This window comes from Myodes glareolus, chromosome 18 (assembly GCF_982192425.1).
Source record: "Myodes glareolus chromosome 18, mMyoGla1.1, whole genome shotgun sequence".
NCBI lineage: Eukaryota > Metazoa > Chordata > Mammalia > Rodentia > Cricetidae > Myodes > Myodes glareolus.
In genome coordinates this window covers 63,733,637-63,753,081 of record NC_142043.1, presented here as the reverse complement: position 1 = coordinate 63,753,081, position 19,445 = coordinate 63,733,637, and the positions used below count along the sequence as shown (strand labels likewise).

Genomic DNA, 19,445 nt, shown 5'->3' with positions numbered 1-19,445 from the left:
AACATAGTTGGCTGCCGGGATTAGGAGGAAAACACTAGTATAGATGGAAGTGTGGCTCTTGCCTTGGGCATGTGGTTGTGAACTTTAACCTCTGCTTGGCATCTACCACTTCTAGTGAATCCAAGGGTTCCCAGAGTAGCCATGCAGATTCAAGCACCCAAGCCTGAGGGCTACCCTGAGGTACCCTGAGAGGGCCATGGTAGGCACCTCTAGCCCGGCTCTGCTCCTCGAACCTGTCCGCCCTAGCTTCCGTCCTCTCACGGGCCACCTTTGGTTTTGTATTGACTGTCACCCATCTCCTCCCATGATCCTGGGTCTTTAGTGTCCCCCTACTTAATTTTACTCCACACTGTGGTAGAGCTTCTCCGGGTCAGGCTAGGCAGCTGTGCCTCTCAATCCTTTCCCCTGGGCATTTGTCAAAAGCCCCTTAAATGCTAGATCTGAGAGAGGGTGTGTGAGGAAGACCTGCGTCAGGGAGGCCTTGGTGGGCTTCAGTACCAGTTTCAGGTGTTCTCCCTGTTCACCTGGGGCCTTGTGTCAGCAATAGGGCTGGAGTCCAGCCGGGCTAATGAATGGTGAGAGTTTGGAAAGTTTTGTGTCCCATGAGAGAGGCGGGTACAGCTTCTGCCAGTTGGCATTACCCAATGCTTCCAACTTCCATGTCTTCCTCGGTGTTTGAGATATCATAATATATACCTTGAGGGGTGAAAGAATCAGACCATTCTCCCAAGCTGAGGGCATGGGACAGGAACCCTGATACTAGGCTCCTTTTGTAGTATAATTGGGTCTTTTTAGGGTGAAGTGTTCCCTCTGGGTCAGGTGGGAACCCAACATCCTGGGCTCAGGGAGGAACTTGGAAGCAGGTGGGACTGGTGTTGCTCCCATCCTGAGGACAGAAAGTCTTGGGACGCCACCTCAGAACTACATCTTCCATCAGCTAGGTTGGTGGGTCTTGCAGTTTGGAAATGGGTCCTCAAAGACCCATATGTTGGAGGCCTGGTCCTCAGCATGGGACACCCTTGGGAGGCAGAGGGGTCATCAAGAGGTAGAGACTAATGGGGGGTATTTAGGTCATTGGGTGTGTGTGTGCTCTCAAAGGAGATGTTGAGAACCTGGCACCCTCGTCTTTTTCTCTTTCCCGTCATGTCCATAAGGTGAGCAGTGATATGCCTGTCTGCCCTGCACGCATGCTGCCTCACTGCTGGCTAGCTGCAGGCTAGACCCTCTAAGCCATGAGCCAAAGCGTTTGTCCCCTTTGTAAGCTGGCTCATACAATTGCCTTGCTGAATCTCTCATCTCGCAGCCTCTCCAGGGATGGGGGTTTCCAGGGCAGGATGGGGCGCTACTCTTCATGTGTGCGAAACATCAGCTCCTAACGCAGGCAGCTCTGGACTTCGTTGCTCCCACAGTGCACCATGGACTTGCTTAGCTCATAGCCATCGTTGCAGGAGCCACCCAATGCCATCCCTGCAGGACATCACTCTGTCTTGTAGACTGCCCTATGTTTCTTTCCCCAGCCCTTGCTGTATGGCTTTGGGGACATTACTTAACTCTCTGAGCCTTAAAGTCTGCAAAATAGGAGTATCTAGCCTGGAGAGGTGCTTTGGGATCAGAAGTACCGTGTGTTTTAGTAAATGGTAAGAAGAGGGTGCCCCCACCGCCCCCACCCATGATACATCTGTTTCCACACTGGGACCTGACCAGGGGATTGTCATTAATTTTCTTCTGTGCACTCATCACATGGTGTCTGTCTTAAGAAGCAGTCTTTATGTTTAGAAACGTACTGTGAAAGACAGGTGAGACAGAGTGTCATCCGTGAGCTTGGAAGTCAGGCCAGTGGGGAGCTGGGGAGCGGCCTGAGCCGTGGTGGGGCTAAGGCTGCAGCTCACCTTCCATCCACCTCAGCACGTGTGTGCTCATGCCCCTAGAACCAAGGTCCCCCCCCTTCTTAAAGATAATTTCAGTAATAGGTCTAGATCACAGTAATAAATGGAAATTTCTGTTATTATTTTATATTCTTTTTCAAATGCAATGACCAGAAAAACATCTCCTACATTAGAAAGGGAAATGAGGACTAATACAGATTTTATTTTAGCAAACAAAACAGCATGATTGCCTGCTGGTTCGCTGTAACCATCTTGAACTTGACGTCATTGCTAAGCACTCCGAAGCAAGAGACAGCCCAGAATGAGCAGTGTGCTCAAATGTATATGTAAAATCTATAAATTGGGGGTGAAATCAGATGTGGATGGGTGGGGGTAGATAGATGGGTGAGTGGGAAGATGGATGGGTGGATGGATAGATGTAAGGTGGCTGATGGGTGGGTGAATAGATAGGTAGATGTTAGGCTAGGTGATGGATGGGTGGGTAGACAGATGTGTGGATAGCTGGGTGATGGCCAAGTGGGTGGGAGATAGATAAGATGGGTGGTGGGTGGAGATTCAGGTGTTAGTATAGACAGCAGTGGGTAGGTGGATGGGTGATAGAGTGGATGCTGGGGCAGATGAACGGATAAGGGGATGGATGGAGAGGAAGGTAAGATGGGTGATGGACAGATAGGTAGGTATCAGGATAGATAATTGATAGAGGGATTGATGCTTATGTGGGTGGGCAGGTGGATGATGAGTGAGTAGATTATGGAGAGGTAGGTGTTAAGGCAGATAGCAGGTGGGCGGGTGGATAGGCACACAATATGTAGGTAGCTTGGCAAGTTTTCTTTGGTGAACATGTCTTTATGCGTTTTGGTCCTGGTCTCTTTCATATTAAACATTTTCATATTAAACACTTGTTTCTCAGACACTGAAAAGACAGTAGAAGTCCCCCCACACCTTTTAACCCCTCCAAAAATTGTGAAGGCAGTGCCCCTGTTCTGGAGTTGGCTGTGCAGGAAAGTGGTCCAGCTGGTTTTCACTCACCCGGCAGCCAGCCTGAAAGGCTCTGGCAGCTTTGGTTATGGGCAGAGCCTGACAAACCCACGGAGGCTTATGTAAAAGCTTAATAGCTGGCAAAAGCTTTAAAAAATGAATCAGTCTGTGATGGACAAAGTAAAAGAACCATGAATTGGTTTATTCTCCTTGGAAGGAGCTAAATCAATACTCACTTCGAGGATGCAGCATTGGATACCAGACCTGAACTGTGCATCCATCATGGGTGGGACAACACAGCACAGATCTGGGAGACCCTCTCTTCCCCGTGGAGAGCAGCTAAGCCAGCTTTAGTCACAGCCTGTGATCTGGCATCCTGGACTCCGGCCCATGCCAGTTGAGTTTGCATCAGGACCATCATTCTGTGCCTATATCTGTGGGACTAATGATGACACCAGGCTCCTAAGGTCCACTTGCTCTGTCTCTGACCTGAGAATTGTCTCTGCCCCGGTAACTGTTGACAATGATGGTGGTGGTGATATTGACACTACATAAAACCATGGGACACAAAATGTGCCCTAGTGGTCCTCACTGGGGTTTGGGGGGGTTCCTGGGCCCTATTCCCGGTGCATGTGCCTATGGGCTGGCTGCTCAGAGGAGCTGATCCAGGCCTGTGGAAAGGCCCTCCCTATCTAGAGACTGATTGCTGAACTAGAGGAGATCTCAACCCTCCTGGAGGGAGCTCACACTGGTCTCTCACCTGCCACAGTTGGGATATTGCTGATTCTGCATGATGGTTCTTATTAAAGAGCCCTTCTGTCCTCCAGTATCTGCTGTCCTTGTGACACACCAGGACACAGTGACTTGCCAGTAGAGGTCAGTGGGCCACTTAGAGCAAGCACAGCCTTGTTGACAGAATTCTGGAGCTGGCCTCCGTTTGTCCCACACTAATGGAAACCCCCCAGAAATGCTGGCTGGCATACCGAGACTGCATATCATGGGTGTCTCTTGCCCGTGAAATGGTCTTTGAAGGGATAAGACCCCTGGGTTTAAATGACCCATCCTGTAATCACAATTGCCAATCGGCCAAGAAGTTGATACGAAAAGCTCACACTTGCCAGGGTGAATCATCACGTCTGTAGCCAGTGTAGGGCTGTCCTCACTTGTCACGTGGTGAAACGGAGCCTCAGAAGGGCTCAGAAACCTGTGCTGGTCAAGCCAACCTGGATTCAGGGCCTCAATTTCCCTGTACCTACTTCTTTGTCATACATGTGCGTGGGCCAGTGTACAACCCAGCCTCTGGGCAGAGTGGTTGTAGAAATAGACAGTCCAAAGAGTAAAGGTGTGGCCGGCCAGTCCTGGGCCTTCTGCGGTGGGGCACAGTCAGCCACATACTCGGTTCCAGATGTCTCTACTCGCAGACCACCTTGGCTTCCAGGCCCTCACTCTTCTCAGCCCTAGTGGCTGGGCAGTGTAAGGCAAAGCTTGCACAGGCTCCGTAACCGACCTGTTTCTTCTCACAGATGTGTACACCACCTTAATGTTTAAAGCAGATATAGACCATTAGGCACCGTGTGTGTAATACCACGTGGTTTTACACACTCAGTACAGTATTAATGGCAACAAGGAAGGGCATGTGCGGCCCTTGTGTTTGGAATTGGGGGCCCAGGTGGCCACTGCAGGTTCCTGTTGGCCTCAGGGTCACTTTGCCTCAGAGTATCATGGCCGCTCTCAAAAAGCTCAATAAAGCCGTACTAAGAGGATCCTGGCTGCTTAGCTCTTCTGGCCTCGACAGGCCTAACTGCCCGGGCACTATGGCCTGTGACTTGCTAGGAGTCTCGCCTGGGACACTTGAGTCTCCAGAACATGAGCATGCGTGGATACCCTGCAGAGTACTAGTGAGCACCTGGGGCATGGATCCACCTGGTTCCCGCTCTGAATTCAGCATCCACTAGAGACATCTCTTTCCCTTTTGTCTGCACACCCTTGGGGTCATGAGGCATGTGGCTCTCTCTAGGCCAGTGGTCTTTGTAAAATTGCTCAGCCCCTGCTTGCCTTCCGGGGGAGCTGCCGTTCCTGCTTGATGCTCTGCCTTCTACCCCAGAGCCTCTGCAAGGCTCCTCTTCCCTTCTGAGTTTCTCCTCCTCATACAGCCCCCACCCCACCCCAGCCATATGCTATTTAAATTCCGACTTCTATCCTCTGGTTAACTGTTTACTTTTCTTTTGTTCTTGGCTTTATGCCGAAGAGTTTTCTTTCCAAATCAAAATGGAGAAGACCTTTTCTCCTGTCTTGAGACTTTTCTGTGTGCGGCGCCACTTGCTCACACCTGGTCCTTTATCAGAGACGAACCTTAGCTTGGGGAGTGAGGAAAGTTTTTCCTTGGTTATAAAAGCCCCACATATGCATTGGAGAAGACTGGGAAAATGCAGTGTGACATCAGGAAGAAATAAAGGATCCATTATTCTACCCAAGGAGCTGCTGTTGACACCCCAGGGCCTCGGTTTGCTGGGTTCTCATGCAAGTGTGCGTGTGTGTGCCCATGCATGCCTGCCTGTGTGTTTGCTTACGTGCATGTGTGTGTGTGCATGGGTGCATGTGTGTGCGCGTGCGCTCGCGTGCATGCATGCCTGTGTGTCTTTCTCGCCCACAGTTGTGCCTGATGGTTCTCACACAGCCCCCACCCATGGCGTTCCCGCTGTTTGCATTAAGTGGTCTTCAGAGGCGCAGACTATGTCAGCGCTCTGTCGGGGGAGGACACACTCGCTGTAACCATCTCATTGTTTATGAGACCCAGGGTTTCATTCCTTGTTTTCCAAGTAAACTATACGAGAGGAGCTTCCCCAGCTGTGAAGCTGATGGTGGGCTGCTGTGCCGAGCAGTGGGGTGGGTGTGAACCCGGGAGGTGACCCCATTTGCTGTGACAGTCGGATGAGCTAATCCACAGGCTGCACCCGAATGGTGTCTGTTGCTGTTACTTCCAAAGAGCGACCCCTGAAAATGGGATTCCAAGTCAAGGGCGTACACCTTATCAAACTGCTCTCTTCTGTGGCTGTGTGGAGACCCATTCCTTAGCCAGCATCCTCCACACCACCTCAGAACCCACACCTAGTGTCACCTCCATTCTTGAGGACAATGGTGGCTTTGTAGGAAACTGTAAAGAGAGAACAATGAGATCAGAATTCCCTGAACCCAGTTCCCCAGCCTGGTGTCTTACTTACACCACCCATAGTAACACATCCTAGGCACCAACAGTGGCATGATTCGCCTAGTGGATTCAGGCTCTCACCATTCCTGGACCGATGTTGTTCTACACATATTCTCTCACAAGCAGGCTCTTTTCACAGTTACTATAGCATCCCATCACTTCAGGGGATCCCCATCCTAACCACACCCACGCCTTGCTGTCCTCTCCCCACCCATTGGCACCCAAGTCCTAAACAAATGTCCGCTCCCCCTAAGATAGACACTGATGACAGACAAAAGAATGACTCCTTCCAAGTCCAGCCTGTGAATCAGTTACTGGGCTTACTCACATAGCTTGGGTGGGTATCACTATAGGCATGTGGGTGACCCCAAAGCAGCCACATAACTGAAAGTCTCACCCAGCGTGGATATGGCAGCTTCCCCTTAGCTGCACGGATGGAGTCCCCACCTCTGTTAACCTTCCACCTCTGTATACAGCTGGCCTCCGGGGCAGGAGGGGCAGGCTGATCGCTCAGTCAGAGGACCATCTCTCTTCTGCCTTTCTATAAGAGTCTTAATAGTCCCCATCTGGAGGGTTCCTGGTGTCTACAGTTGCCCTGATTTCATTCTTGGAGAACAGTGCTCTACAGCATGGGGGTGTGGTGGTGACAACTCATAGTCGCCCCAGAAAGCACAGGGCTGTTCTCACTTGAGGACGCCGTTTGCCTTTCCTCGTTCCCACTTTGGCTAACATTGGTATTTGCTTTGATTCCTTGGAGCCATTGCCCCTCATCTTAGATAGGAGGTTCCTAGTGCTAGATTGACAGATGCTTACTGGATGCCGTCATCAAGTTAAGAGAGTAAACAAAGACTCCTGTTGGTTAATCTGAGATACAAGAGCCTGGGGGGGGGCTGAGGTAGAGGATTGTGGGGGTCCAGCAGCAGGGGGAAGGGAACACTGCAGGGTTTCAGAACTCTGGACTCTTCCTTCTCAACAGTAGCTGGGAAACTGCTGGAGAGGGTGGGGCAAAGACTGTAGGATTCCTCGGAGGGAGATCTTACTGAGTTCAAAGAGACTCCGTGAAAATTGTTGCTAAGGCAGTTGACTAAAAGATTCTACCGTCAGGGTAGCACGGTGGCTGTGAGACACGAAGATCTGGGTGTTTTACAACAGCTCACTCCTCAGTGGGATTTTCCCAACATGGATTTTTAAAAAAAAAAAAAAAAAAAAAAGAATGGTTTTGAAAGGTAATGTGGGCTTTCAGAAATGTGGAGAGGGAGCTCCTGCCATGCTGGTTCCCAGCCTTGCGGGATGGTGTGTCTTGATGGAGTGGAGCTGGACCACAGGAAGTTCCCAGGCACTGCATTTCCCCCGGGGGGTGCTTGCTGGGATGCGGCTAAAACTAAGTTTGGTTTGGTTTTTTTCCCAGCCTATCAACTCATCCCAAACCTCAATTGCTGTTTGATTATCGTATTTGCCCAAGCCTGGGAGAATTTTGTAACTGTAGAACCTCACGGGTCTGTGTTAGAGACCCACGGTTTCTGGTGGTCACTGGCTTAAGGCCAATCTGTATTAAATGACCACATGACAGCTCCGTGGTATGGCTAAGGGGAAGAGAGAGAGAGAGAGAGAGAGAGAGAGAGAGAGAGAGAGAGAGAGAACATAGCATCCAGGGCATCTGGAAGAGTCCAAGGCAGAGAGAAAAAGTAGACTGGGCATGGCCAGGGCTGTCTGTGAGAGGGGGAGGAAGAGTGAGGATGGAGGGAATAGAGGATAGAGAAAGCGTAGTGAGGCGAGCAGGAGCAGAGACTGGTGAGAGTAGCTGAGGGGAGGGCAGGGCCAGAGGACCTGTGTGGGGGCATAAGATGTATAACAAGTACTTGCCAGTAGGGACTGAGGGAGCCTGGAGACCAGCATGGACCTTGGTGTGCTGATGGGCACCACAGGTTAGATGTTAATTGGAGAGTCCCTTTTGCTGGAAGTAAGGGAAATGACTCCTTTGGGTAGATGGGAACGAATTTTACAAGTTCCTGAGGCGTGCTGGCCTTTATCTAACTGCCAGAAAGCCCCCTATAGGGGTTGAGCTCATTGCTGGATTTTTGGACTGCCTTTCGAGGTGTGGGAAATTACAGTTTCCATTGGACCCGACACAGTTCAAAGGAGAGTCTTATAACCCCAGCAAGAAAGGTGCCTGAACTATGCACAGAGGCTGCAGAGAATCACTTCAGACACAAGAGATGAGCGGGTTGGTGCTCCCTCGGTGTGCAGGGCCAGAGGCTGGACACTATGCCCCAGCCCCCGCCCTGTGGGATTCTGACTCTTCTATACAAGCTCCTAATTGCCAAGAAGAAGGAAGAATCATGCCTGCCATTGCCAGCCATTTTTGGAATGAACAGAACTTGGATATCAAGGGTAAATGGGATAGAGACCGCAAGAATTCACTTTGTGTCTAGAACCTAAATCCAGGGATACGATACTATAAGCTTCCTCGTGTGCCTGTGTGGCCGTCTTCCTATCAGTGGCCCAAACAGTTATCTGTGAGCAGTCCTCGGAAGCCAGGCTGAGTTCCAGAAGTCTCAGCTTAGGGCAGATCTCTGTCTAGCACTTACTGGTCAAAAAGGCAGGTTAAAAGGTCCAGTTTGGGCTGCATAGTGAGTTCCAGGCCAACTAGAACGTACATAGCAAGACCTTGTTTCAGAAATGGAAGGGCGGAGGAGATTGAAACCAGTGTTTCACAAATCTTTTTTAAATGGTTTGTCACATATGTGAAATTGTAGTGTGTATGGAAGAAGATGTATCTTTACATGCATGCTCTAGAAATCCACACTGAGCCAGGGCAAAATGATACAGCACCCCTCCTGCCCAGCCAGCACCTTCCCAGCATATACCCTAGAACAAGGCTTGGCCTTCCAACCGGACCACTGTGGGCAGGGCACTGAGTCTAATCGTAGGTGCTTTGGACCGGGACACAGGTGAAGGCTGAGAGTGGGGTCTGGGAGCTCTCCCAGTGGGGTGAGGACTGGGAGGGTCAGAGTTTGAGCCTGACTCCGATCCTTGGAGCCTAGGCCTGTTGAGTCCTCCAGTCCCCCTGGTGTGACATCCTGCTTAGCTGAAGGATGGCATCCTAGTAACCTCACTGGATCAGCCCCTTCCGGGCTCCAAATGAGTCTTCACTGCCTCTCCAGATCCCTGCGATACCGCAGAGGTGAGCTGAGGGCAGAGTCGTGCATGACCTTAGAGGCCAGGTTAGAAGACAGTCCAGCCCTGATTGGGGTACGGACACCAGCATAAGCCCTAGCTGTTCCCATGGAAGCTGAAAGAACCCTCCAGCCCAGGTCCCCACTGTGCTGGGGGCGAGGGCAGCCACTGCCCAGCACCCACACCAGGATGCAGCTGTGGCTGCGTGGCCTCAGCCGTGTTTCCCACCTGGGAGATGAACCGACCAATGTCGTCAGTTCCGCTCCAGAACCTCCCAGCTCCCACCATTCACTGCCTCCTCCTCAGCGTCCCTCCAAGCCCTGCTGTGTCTTGTACTGAAATTCACAGCTGCATTAATGGGGCGTGAACCCGGATGAGATGCCCTCCTGGGTACTGGGAAGTTCTTTCATTCTGTGCTTTGGTTTCTAGAAGGTAGGAAGGTCCCACCACCACGTGCAGCCAGGGTCAGTGTTACTCTGTTGGGTCCCACAGGGTAGCTGGTCATCTGGGAATCACTCTTGGCATCTAAAATGCTCTCCTGACTTGGAGAGACAGCACAATGTGGGGTTTGAACCAGGTGCCTGGGAAAACCCTTTTTCTTCCTTCATCTCAGAGTGGGATATTGAGGGACAGGGAAATCCTTATTATTCTGACACATTATAGACAGAGCCACATCCTCAGAAGGAGACCTCTGGACTCAAAACCCAAAATGGCTCTTTCCAACTTCAGAAACTACCCTATCCTTTCTCTGGCCCAAAAATCACTTGAGCCTAGCATGGCCGCTCTCACCTCTGCACCCCAATCTTCTGACTTGTTCCTTCTGGATGTGCCATCTACCATACTTCAGGTACCAAACATAGCTTTTCTATGTCCTTTCATGAGACTGAGCTCTGTGGAGACCTTGGGTGTGTGTGTGACTGTTGTGAAAACATCTGAGTCCCCATTGGATGCCCGTGTGGCTCACTCTTCTGTCTCCAGTCCCTTGCCTCCACAGCACCCCACAGCCCTGTGTACCAGCTCCTGATACATCCCTCTGGTGGTCCTGTGATCCCGCTGAATTCACCGTCTGTCGCTGTAGGCTGCTTGCCACCTCCTGGAGAGGCCAGCGGTGTTCTGGTATAATCGACCGGTTTTCATGAAGTGGGGTGATGGGGCCCCTGGCTCAGTTCCATCACCATGAGGACAGACAGGGAGCATTCTAGAGAGTGCTTGCTGGAGGTGCCCCATGTCTCATAGCTTCAGGCTGATTACTGTGATACTCTAAATCTTACTCCTTGAAGTTTTAGGAAGAAGGAGTACAGCGGGATGTTTATCAGGAAAATCTCTACCCAACCAAGCTGGCAGGGACCATTGATTGCCAATTAGCCAGAACTCTGCTCCTACTACCCCACCTTGCCTTCCTACACCCCTGACAGAAGCCATCCAGCCCAAGAATCACTGAGCTGGACCAGAACAGCTCTTCAAAACCATGGATGCTCCACCACACACAACTCTTTTTCCATCCTTGAATGACAGTTTACCAGATCAAGGGCAGCCACCCACCACCCCCAGAAAGCCATGGGCACATAAAGAGCCGCATCCATTTTTATTTTTCCTGAACCCCTGGAAGTCTTTCAGGGTGTGTACTCCAGTCTTGCTAAAATACAGCTGGTGCTGCACAGGTTGTGGCTGGAAGATACTCTGGTTGCATTTGGGCAACTCAGGGACCCTTGAAGATGTGTGTCAGCATCCTGATAGGATCACGAGTCTCATGGTGACCAACACGGCACGGCATTCAACCTGATATTCAGCCAGCCATGCTTCGGCGGTTCCTTTGCAGTAATTTCCTCTGCTTGTTGCTCACTGCCCCCTGGAGAGGCCAGTGGTGCTCTGGCCTTATTGGCCCATTTACAGAATGGTAAGCTGAGGCTCCTGTGGCTACAGTCTTGCTTACAGAGTACAAGAGGATCTTGCACAGAGAAAGGGTGAAGGACGGACGATTCCGTCCCTAGATCCAGTCCCATGTCTAACAAGGTCCGAAGCAGGAGGCTGATTCAAATACAGACTAAGTAACCAGGGTCAGTAGTTGCCAGGGTGACTACCCTCATGGTCGGGTGGCCTGAGATGAAACCTCAGCTCTGGCTGGGCCCATGGGAGCTCACATACGTCCGAGTGTCTCTGTTTCTTTGAATTGTGCTTGGCTTCCGCCAACTCTTGGCAAGTGTCTGTATTCTTTTCCGTGGGCGGCATGGAGACAGCATGGGGACGGGCTCCCGGACAAAGCTGCTCAGTGACATTCCCAGGTCCCAGCTGGGAAAGAGAAGGACAAATACCCGGTGAAGAGAAGCCTTCTACTTTCTTTGTTTATGTCTCTTGCCAGTGTTCTAATATCCCAGTGCTAGTCAAGCCACATCAAAGATTTGGGGGCGATTTTCCATGAAATGGAGAATCTTGCTTGCTTATGAGCCCCAGCCCTGATCTGCCTCCAAAAGCTGGATGGCAGGCTGAAAACTCCCATGAATCTGCCTGCCTTGGCATCCTGTTTAAATTTCCACTTCTTTTTTCTTTCGCTGTTTCTGGGTAACAAACAAAGGACCTACAGAATCGTGTAGACAGACAGCCCCGCATCCTTCCTGATGAGGCTGCCTGAGGGTCTCATGGGCACGGACTGCAGCCATTCGGTTTCTGCAGTCAGTGACAGTTGGTTCAAGCTGGGTGTTTCCTGGCTCCAGCCATCCCAGCAGCACCCTGCCCTCTGGCATCTTGGACTCTCCTGGCGTTGGCCCTGCTGGAGACTAATTAGCAACAAAAAGTCGTGACTTTCCTGCTCATGAGATGTCCGTGTGTCAGGAGGCTTTTGCTCAACTAATGTTGCAGCCAGCTCAAAAGAGGCCTCGGAAAAGCTGGCAGAGCCGCAGAGTGGAGGAATGTGGGTTCACAGTGCTTTCTGCTGAGGCACCCCATGTAGTCTTTCTTCTCATTTCAAGGTTCTGTACAGCCTCCCTAGGCCCTTTGTCAGAAATGCTATCAGGAGGTGGTTCTTGATCCCAGAACAAAGGCGTCACCCTAGCTCCAGCTCAGCTGTTTGCACCGGAGCAGCAAGGGTGTCAGGTGCCACAGGGCCTTCCATTTGATTGACTGGAAGGCTTACCTTTTCTATTATTATTATTATTGTTGTTGTTGTTATTATTATTATTTTATTATATTTGTTTTACATCCAAGCCGCAGCCTCCCCCACCTCCCCTTCCAGTTCCTCTCTCCCGTCTCCCCTCACCCACTAACCCCCTTCTCTTCTGTCTCCATCCAGAAAAGAGCAGGTCTCCTGTGAGTATCAATAAAACATTTACCTATCCTTTTTTTCTTTTTTCTTTTCTTTTTTTTCTTTTGAGACCAGGTCTTACCTAGCCCAGGCAAGTACCAGACTCACCATGTAGCCCAGGTTGACCTCAAATTCGTGCTCCTCCTGCCTCTGCCTCTCAAATGCCACTGTCCCTGATAAAGACCCTACCCTTCAGATTTGAAAAATGTCAGCTCTTTGCCATCCTATCTTTGGAAGCCCAAGCATCAAAATATTTCTCTTTCCTTCACACATCATCAACAGTCCTTATAAATCTAGGTGAACCCCTCTTTTCAAAGTCTCCAGAACCTACCAGAACCCAAGGCTTTTCTTTTCACTGGGTCGACTGTGACCCCACGAAGCAGGCCACTCCCCAACCCCTGGAGGATCTCAAAGCTTTGACCCCATGATGGCAGCTCTCGTTCTTCAGGTGCTGCCCACTGCTCTGGAGAAACCTCTGCAGATAACCCCGTTGCCATGGAAAGGAAGACTATTTAATACAACTTCCTGAATCTGGGAGGAGGCGGAGATGGCAGGAAAAACCAGATATTATTTTAAAATGTTTCATTTCAGTTTTAAAAAATTACCAGTTTGTTTAAATGCTTAGGAAGAAGCGAAAGGGATTCTTCATGGAGCTCGGGACGCACAATGTCCTCGGGGCTCACTCTGTCCTCTGCGGTGGATCCTGCTGGGTGTGCTCAGCAGCCTGGGCATGCTCGGCAGCCTCGCCATGCTGCTCCTCAGCGAACAGTTCTGGGTGGAGGTGGGCATGGAGACTTGTCTGGTCTCGACTCTTTGAGTCTGCAGTTTGGTGTGGTCCTTTACTGTGGCCTCGGAACATCTTCAGAATCACACACGTTTGACCATAGAACCTTAAGGAATGTCACTCAGGGCTAAGCCATCGCTAGGTGACAGCCGATGCCTTTGTGGGCCCATTCCACAGGACTGAAAACTGAGTCACAAAGAAGTGGGTGAGGCCCAGAGAGATGGCTCAGCAGGCAAAGGGCCTTAACTGGCAACCATGGCATACATGTATTAACACAACTAAGTGTAACATAAGAACAAAAGTCAGGGAATTTTCTCCAACTTCCAGAAGCAAGAACTCGGAGGACAGAAAGCCCCACTGAACACCACGTGACCCCTAAGAGGCTTGGGGTCAGTCACTCTTGGCTGCACAGAGGATGCACTGTTAGGATCTGTTCTAGGGGTTCTGCGGAGCTGGAGCAGCCCCTCCCAGCCACATGACACCCTTAGCATTTGTGTAGGGGAGAGCGAGAGGGATAGCTGGCCCACAACACCATAGCCCACATCTTGTAGCCTGCCCCACCCTCAGGACCCCTCTGAGCCTAGTTAAAGCAAAGGATAGATTCCTCCTGCCCAGATCCTCTGCATGGTGTCCCTGAGATGGCCCAGGGACCACTGCGTCTCTGACTGCGGGCACACTCTGAAAAGCCTCTTGCCTGCCCCTCTTTTTAGAAGTCTCCCAGCACCGTTACAGAAAGGGTCTTCATGCTTCCCTCCTCCAGCTCACACGAGCGTGAGACCTCCAAGACCAAACTGAACAGGCAGAGTGAGCTTCAAAAAAGACTCCAAATGCCTTGATGGCTGACTGGCTAGACCCCCAGGCTGACTCCGGGACTCCAGGTTGGCTACGCCAGAAAATTTGCATCATAAACCATGGCTCAGAGGCTAGTGCCAGGAGTGGTCATGGAAGAAACAAGGCTGGTCCTGGGTAAAGGTGCATTCTGCTGACAGTAGAGACCAAAGATGCTGCCTGCTGCTGTATGTAAGCAGTGGGATAAAGAGAGAACAAGAGGGCTGGGAGAAGGGCGTTCATGGTCAGAGACCACAGTGGGACACTTAGCCAGGGCACAGGCTGGGAGGGGACAAACCCTGGAACCTTGCGTGCCCAGCAAAGAGTCAGATCTCTCCTGCGGGTGACAGGAGCTCACAGGGACCCTGCAAAGAGAAGTATGGCGTGGATGGGATGAGACAGGAATGGAACCAGGGAGGAAGCTACTGCTGGAATCAGGATGTGACCAGAGATGAGCTGGAATGGCATCCTCAGCAGGGAGCTGAAGACATCAGGGACAGTGCAGAGGGAAAATGCGGTCACAGCTAACACGGTCACCCCTGGTGCTGGTACACAGGGCGGAATCATCAAGGCATGAACAAATGCTCTGTTTCTGTATCATTGCTGGCCTGGCAGCATGCAGGAAGTGGCCTTAGTCCCAGAAAGGCCAGGTTCATGGGAGAGAGTCCTCTGTTTGCTACATTCCACCATCTCTAAGTAAGCAAGAAGCAACTCAGCTTTAAAAAAAAATTAAAAAATTAAAAAATAAAAACAACCCTGCCGGGCCTCAAAAGGTAATTTTCAGCCTGGGTCCTCCTCCACATACAGCACATACAGGGACTTGGGCAGAGTACTGAAGGGCATTTGCTGCAGTAAGCCCGGAAGAAGCATCCAAGGGCAGCATCTATTGAATGAAAGTGGGGCCTAGGGGTGCCTGTGACCCCAGTAGTCCAGAGCTGGAGATGGGGGGTTTCAATTCAATTCCAGGCCACATAGTGCGACACTGTCTCAGAAAGGGGCTGGGGCTCCAGCTCAGTGCAAACCATTCTCCTTTGACGTGCAAGGCCCTTGGTTGGATGCCCAGGACAAGAGAGGAAGGAAGGGGAAAAAGAAAGCTATGATAAAGTTTGAACTATTAATTATGGGATTATTATTATATGTAATATGTTAATATATTGTTATAAGGGATATTATTAACAAGAAGGGATGGCAATAATAATAGGATGGTTACCAGTGAAGAAGAGCTGAGACCTGCTCACGTCCAGGCTCTTGTGCAGACCATGCTGATGCAAGACAAGCCCTCACTGTCCCGCAGGGCCGGGGCCGGATGCAGAGGTGCAGTGCCTGCAGTTTATATGTTGCTGTGACACTCGTGGTCCACAGCTGTTCTCTTGTCATTTTGAGGCCCCCTTTAATGTAGTCATTCGGCCCCAGATCCTCATTCCCCAAAGGCTAAAAGGCAATCATTTTTTTAATCAACAAACTTAAATTTGCCTTTCCCACGACAACTCTGTGAAGTGCTGAAGACGGGCTGTGCTGCCATACGCTGGAACTTCATCCTCACCTTTGTGCCGCACACTGCCGCGGGCACTGCAGGCACGGGGAAGCAGGCGAGCGATTTATTTTCACCTAACAAAGGAATGAAGCTTTTCCACAATCCCATACATGCTGATCAAATGAAGAGATGCCCACGTGACATCAGCGAGCCCACGGTTTTGAAAAGTAAACAGCGGTTCCGCAGGGCAAGGGAGTACCTGGTACCTGGAACCCAGCATCTCCATGGAAACCAGCCGCTGCTCTGCTACCTCACTGCCTGTGATTTGTGCTTTTTTGTTTAAATGCATGTGTGCACATGTGTGTTTGTGTGTATTAGATGCACATGTGGACACATGCATGTGGGAAACCAGAGGTCAGCCTTAAGCGGTACTCCTCAGTATCCATGAGTCTCATTTTTCAAGGCAGCGTCTTCACTAGCCTGGTGCTCACCACATAGGTTAGGCTGGCTAACCAGTGAACCCTAGGGATGCTCCTGTCTCTGCCTCCCCGGTGTCAGAAGCATGTGACTTTTGGCTACGTACATGAGTTCTAGGGCTCGAACCCGGATCCTTGGGCTTGAAGAGTAGGCACATGACTCACTGAGCCAACTCCCCAGCCTACCTTCTGTGTTTTGCAGGTGGTTTTCAGCAAGTACTGCAACTCCAGCGACATCATGGACCTGTTCTGTATCGCCACCGGCCTGCCTCGGTGAGTGTCCCCTGTGTGCTCCATCCCCACAGTGGACCAGAGGTGGGTGAAGCTGCAAGTGGGGGTCAGATCAGTGAGACAAACCCCACAGAAAGCTCAGTCGGCTCTGCACCTCCTCAGAGGCAGTGTCCAGCCCCCCAGGTTGAACTCAGCAGGGCCCCCTCTTCAGAGCTGGGCTTTTCTCTCCACTCACGTGTTCACTCCCTGTTGAGGAAGGAAGATGGCTGTGTTCGGAGTTGCTCCGGCCTCACATAGCTGTAAATGCCCTTGCTCTCAGGGGTGTCGTCATCAGTGTTCGACACAGGCTGGCTTTAGAGATGAGCTAAAAGCCGTTGCCTATCCTACAGAACCCTCCAAATCCCCCCGCAGTTTCTTTTCTAAATCCAGTCTGTACTAGCATGGGGATTTTCTAATTACAGGCTGAGCCTCGCTAGTCCCCAAACCCCAAATTCTCCAAAATCTGAAACAGTTTTAGCGCTGACCTGACATCGGAAGTGGAGAATGCCGTGCTTGACCTCGTGGGATGTCAATCAAAACCCAGCGTGAAAGACATGGGTTGTGTTTACACACGGGTCTGCTCCCTGTAGTAGCCTAAAATCTGAAGAAAAAAACATCCCAAACTCTCTGACCCTGAGCATTTTGGCTAAGGCACACGTGATTCATTTTAACACCTGATTTTCCATTAGAAAAGACAACCAAAAGCCAGGTGTGATGGCATATGCCTGTAATGCTGGTATTTGGGAGGTTGAGGCAGGAGGATTGCGAGTTAGAGGTCAGCCTGGACGACACAGTGAGACTCTGTCGCAGAGACAACTAAAGAAAGAAGCAGGGGAAAAGAGAGGTGGTTGGGCATGACGCTGGATGGCGAGAACCTTAAAGCTGGGGTCAGCGTCAGTGGAGGCAAAAGGGACGGAAGGATGACCACAGGTTTTCGCAGACCAGCAGGAAGGGACTGGGGTGATGAAGCCGTGTCCTGGAAGCGACAGCAGGTGATCTAGTGCAGTAAAAGCAGCCACCACGTGGGCAGCTTCCCTACCCTGTGAGAGTGGGGTCTCATTTCCATGGTACTGATCTGAAGAATTCATAGGCCGCTGGGGAGCTGGCTCTATGGATAAAGTGCTTGCTGTGCAAGCGTGAGGACCCAAGTTAACACTCACATCAAAACCGGGGGTGGCGGCACACACTTGTAATCCCAGTCCTTAGGAGGCAGGGACAGGCAGGTGCGAGCAGGGGGGTTCACTAGCTTGGTAGGCTAGCTGAATTGCAAGCCCCAGTCCCACTAAGAGACCCTGTCTCAAAATTCGAGGTGAATGCTGCCCGAGGAATGCGTGGAGGTTGACCTCTGGCCTCACGCACCCACACAAGCGTGCACTCATCCTTATTCACACAAATTAAAATACAGTAGTAATCATTCACAGTTGAGGATCAGAGGGCTTAGTTCACTTGGCAGAGGTAACAGCTCTTCAGAAACCCCAGGGGTGAGAAGCTGCGGAGGAAACCGGTTTTGGCCATTTAAGTCCACTTTGTGGGAGAAAATTGGGACCTGCGCATTGGGCTCTGCCAGGGTCCAGAAGCAGCCGGATAAGCAAGCGATGATTCTTGTCTCTGATTTATGTTAGTTTTTGGGCACCACAGCTTCCTCCATCTCCCAACTCAATAAATTAGCCTTGCTCCAATTCCCACTTTAAATTATTTAAAAATTGGCAGGCTCTCAGAATACACTTACCCTTTTCACTTGGTTTGCTAAGGGAGGGTGGGGTACAACCCACTGCCCTTAGTCAAGGACACCTGGTCCCCAGTTCTCAGGGCGAGCCTGGTTCCTCTGGGCTCTGTCACATGAGACCTGGGTACACATATGTGTACAGGGGGCAGTACTTACTTGAGTCTTTTGCAGGAACACCACCATCTCCCTTCTGACCACCGATGACGCCATGGTCTCCATCGATCCCACCATGCCTGCGAACTCAGAGCGGTAAGCAAGCATCTCTTCCTGGGGTGCCTTACGCTTTCATGCCATGTGCCCGGGGAGTTTGCAATTTGGTTTTGTTTACTACTGCTGAGAAGTGTGAAGTTTCAGCAGAGAAGGGATGAGGCAGATGGGAAGCAGGAGGAGGAGGCTCGGTTCACTCCTGCCTTCTTGGGAAGCCGTGCTCCGTTCTCAGTAGGGGCCCTAAGAGGAGGCCGGCCGTGTGTAGACACAGGGAACTAGTCTAACCAGACTAGGAGCATAGCTCCAGCCTGGGGGATCCTCTGGGAGGACTGGGACTTCCTGGGGACTTTGTCTCCCCATTTAAGCCCTTGCTGGAACATTCTGTGCATAAGGATGAAGGAGACTGAGGCACAGAAGAAGGTCAAGGGTAGCATAGCCAGTAGCTACTGTTGAAAATGAGTAGATAGCTGGAGCCAGTTATCTGTACCCTCAGGGAGGGCATGGGACAAACAGATCCTGTATGTCAGTGATGCCACTTTCCCAGGTGGTCTGGAAAGTCCTAGGCGTCTCCATGTCATATGCGCAGTTCAGCTAAATAGAACTCAAAATGCAACGTCTGGGGCTGGCAGGATGATCCAGCTGGCAAAACGTTTGTACAAAAGTGTAATGGCATGAGTTCGAGCCCAGGACCCATATGAAGATGGAAGGTCCTCTGACTTCCACATCACACACATGCACATATGCACACACACACGCACGCACACATGCATACATGCACACATGCATTCACATGCACACACACACACACACACACACACACGCCCAAATGTTGAGAAGGAACACTGCTTTGTGGGAGCCGGAAACCACCTCTCAGATGCAGACAGGTGTCTGGTGCTGTGTCTGGTTACAGTGGTGTGGATGTGGAGACAGAGTGAGGTATCTAGAAGGCTGGGTGAGGCAGGGACATGGACAACATGGCTTAGACTAAATGACCAAATGACCTAGGCCTGGGGGAACCACATTGCTGTGGGTTGGGTATCAGTGTGTTTCCTGTGTGGGTGCATGGAGATGGGGAAGTGACAGACACAGGCATGGTGGACAGCACCTGCTGAGGTGTGAGCGTGCTGTCTCCT

The 19,445-nt window shown here is 51.1% G+C and overlaps 1 protein-coding gene across 4 annotated transcripts in view; it reads left to right on the top strand.

The window, feature by feature from the left end:
* The window catches only part of Pde9a (phosphodiesterase 9A), a 92,240-nt gene that overhangs the window by 14,529 nt on the left and 58,266 nt on the right, over positions 1-19,445 (top strand). For all 4 annotated transcript variants that reach the window (XM_087898346.1, XM_085679839.2, XM_085679840.2 and 1 more), the window contains exons 2-3: positions 16,312-16,382; positions 18,277-18,354. In XM_087898346.1, the coding sequence (XP_087754472.1) occupies positions 16,348-16,382; positions 18,277-18,354 (113 nt within the window). In that variant the 5' untranslated portion in view covers positions 16,312-16,347. The remainder of the gene's footprint in view (positions 1-16,311; positions 16,383-18,276; positions 18,355-19,445) is intronic.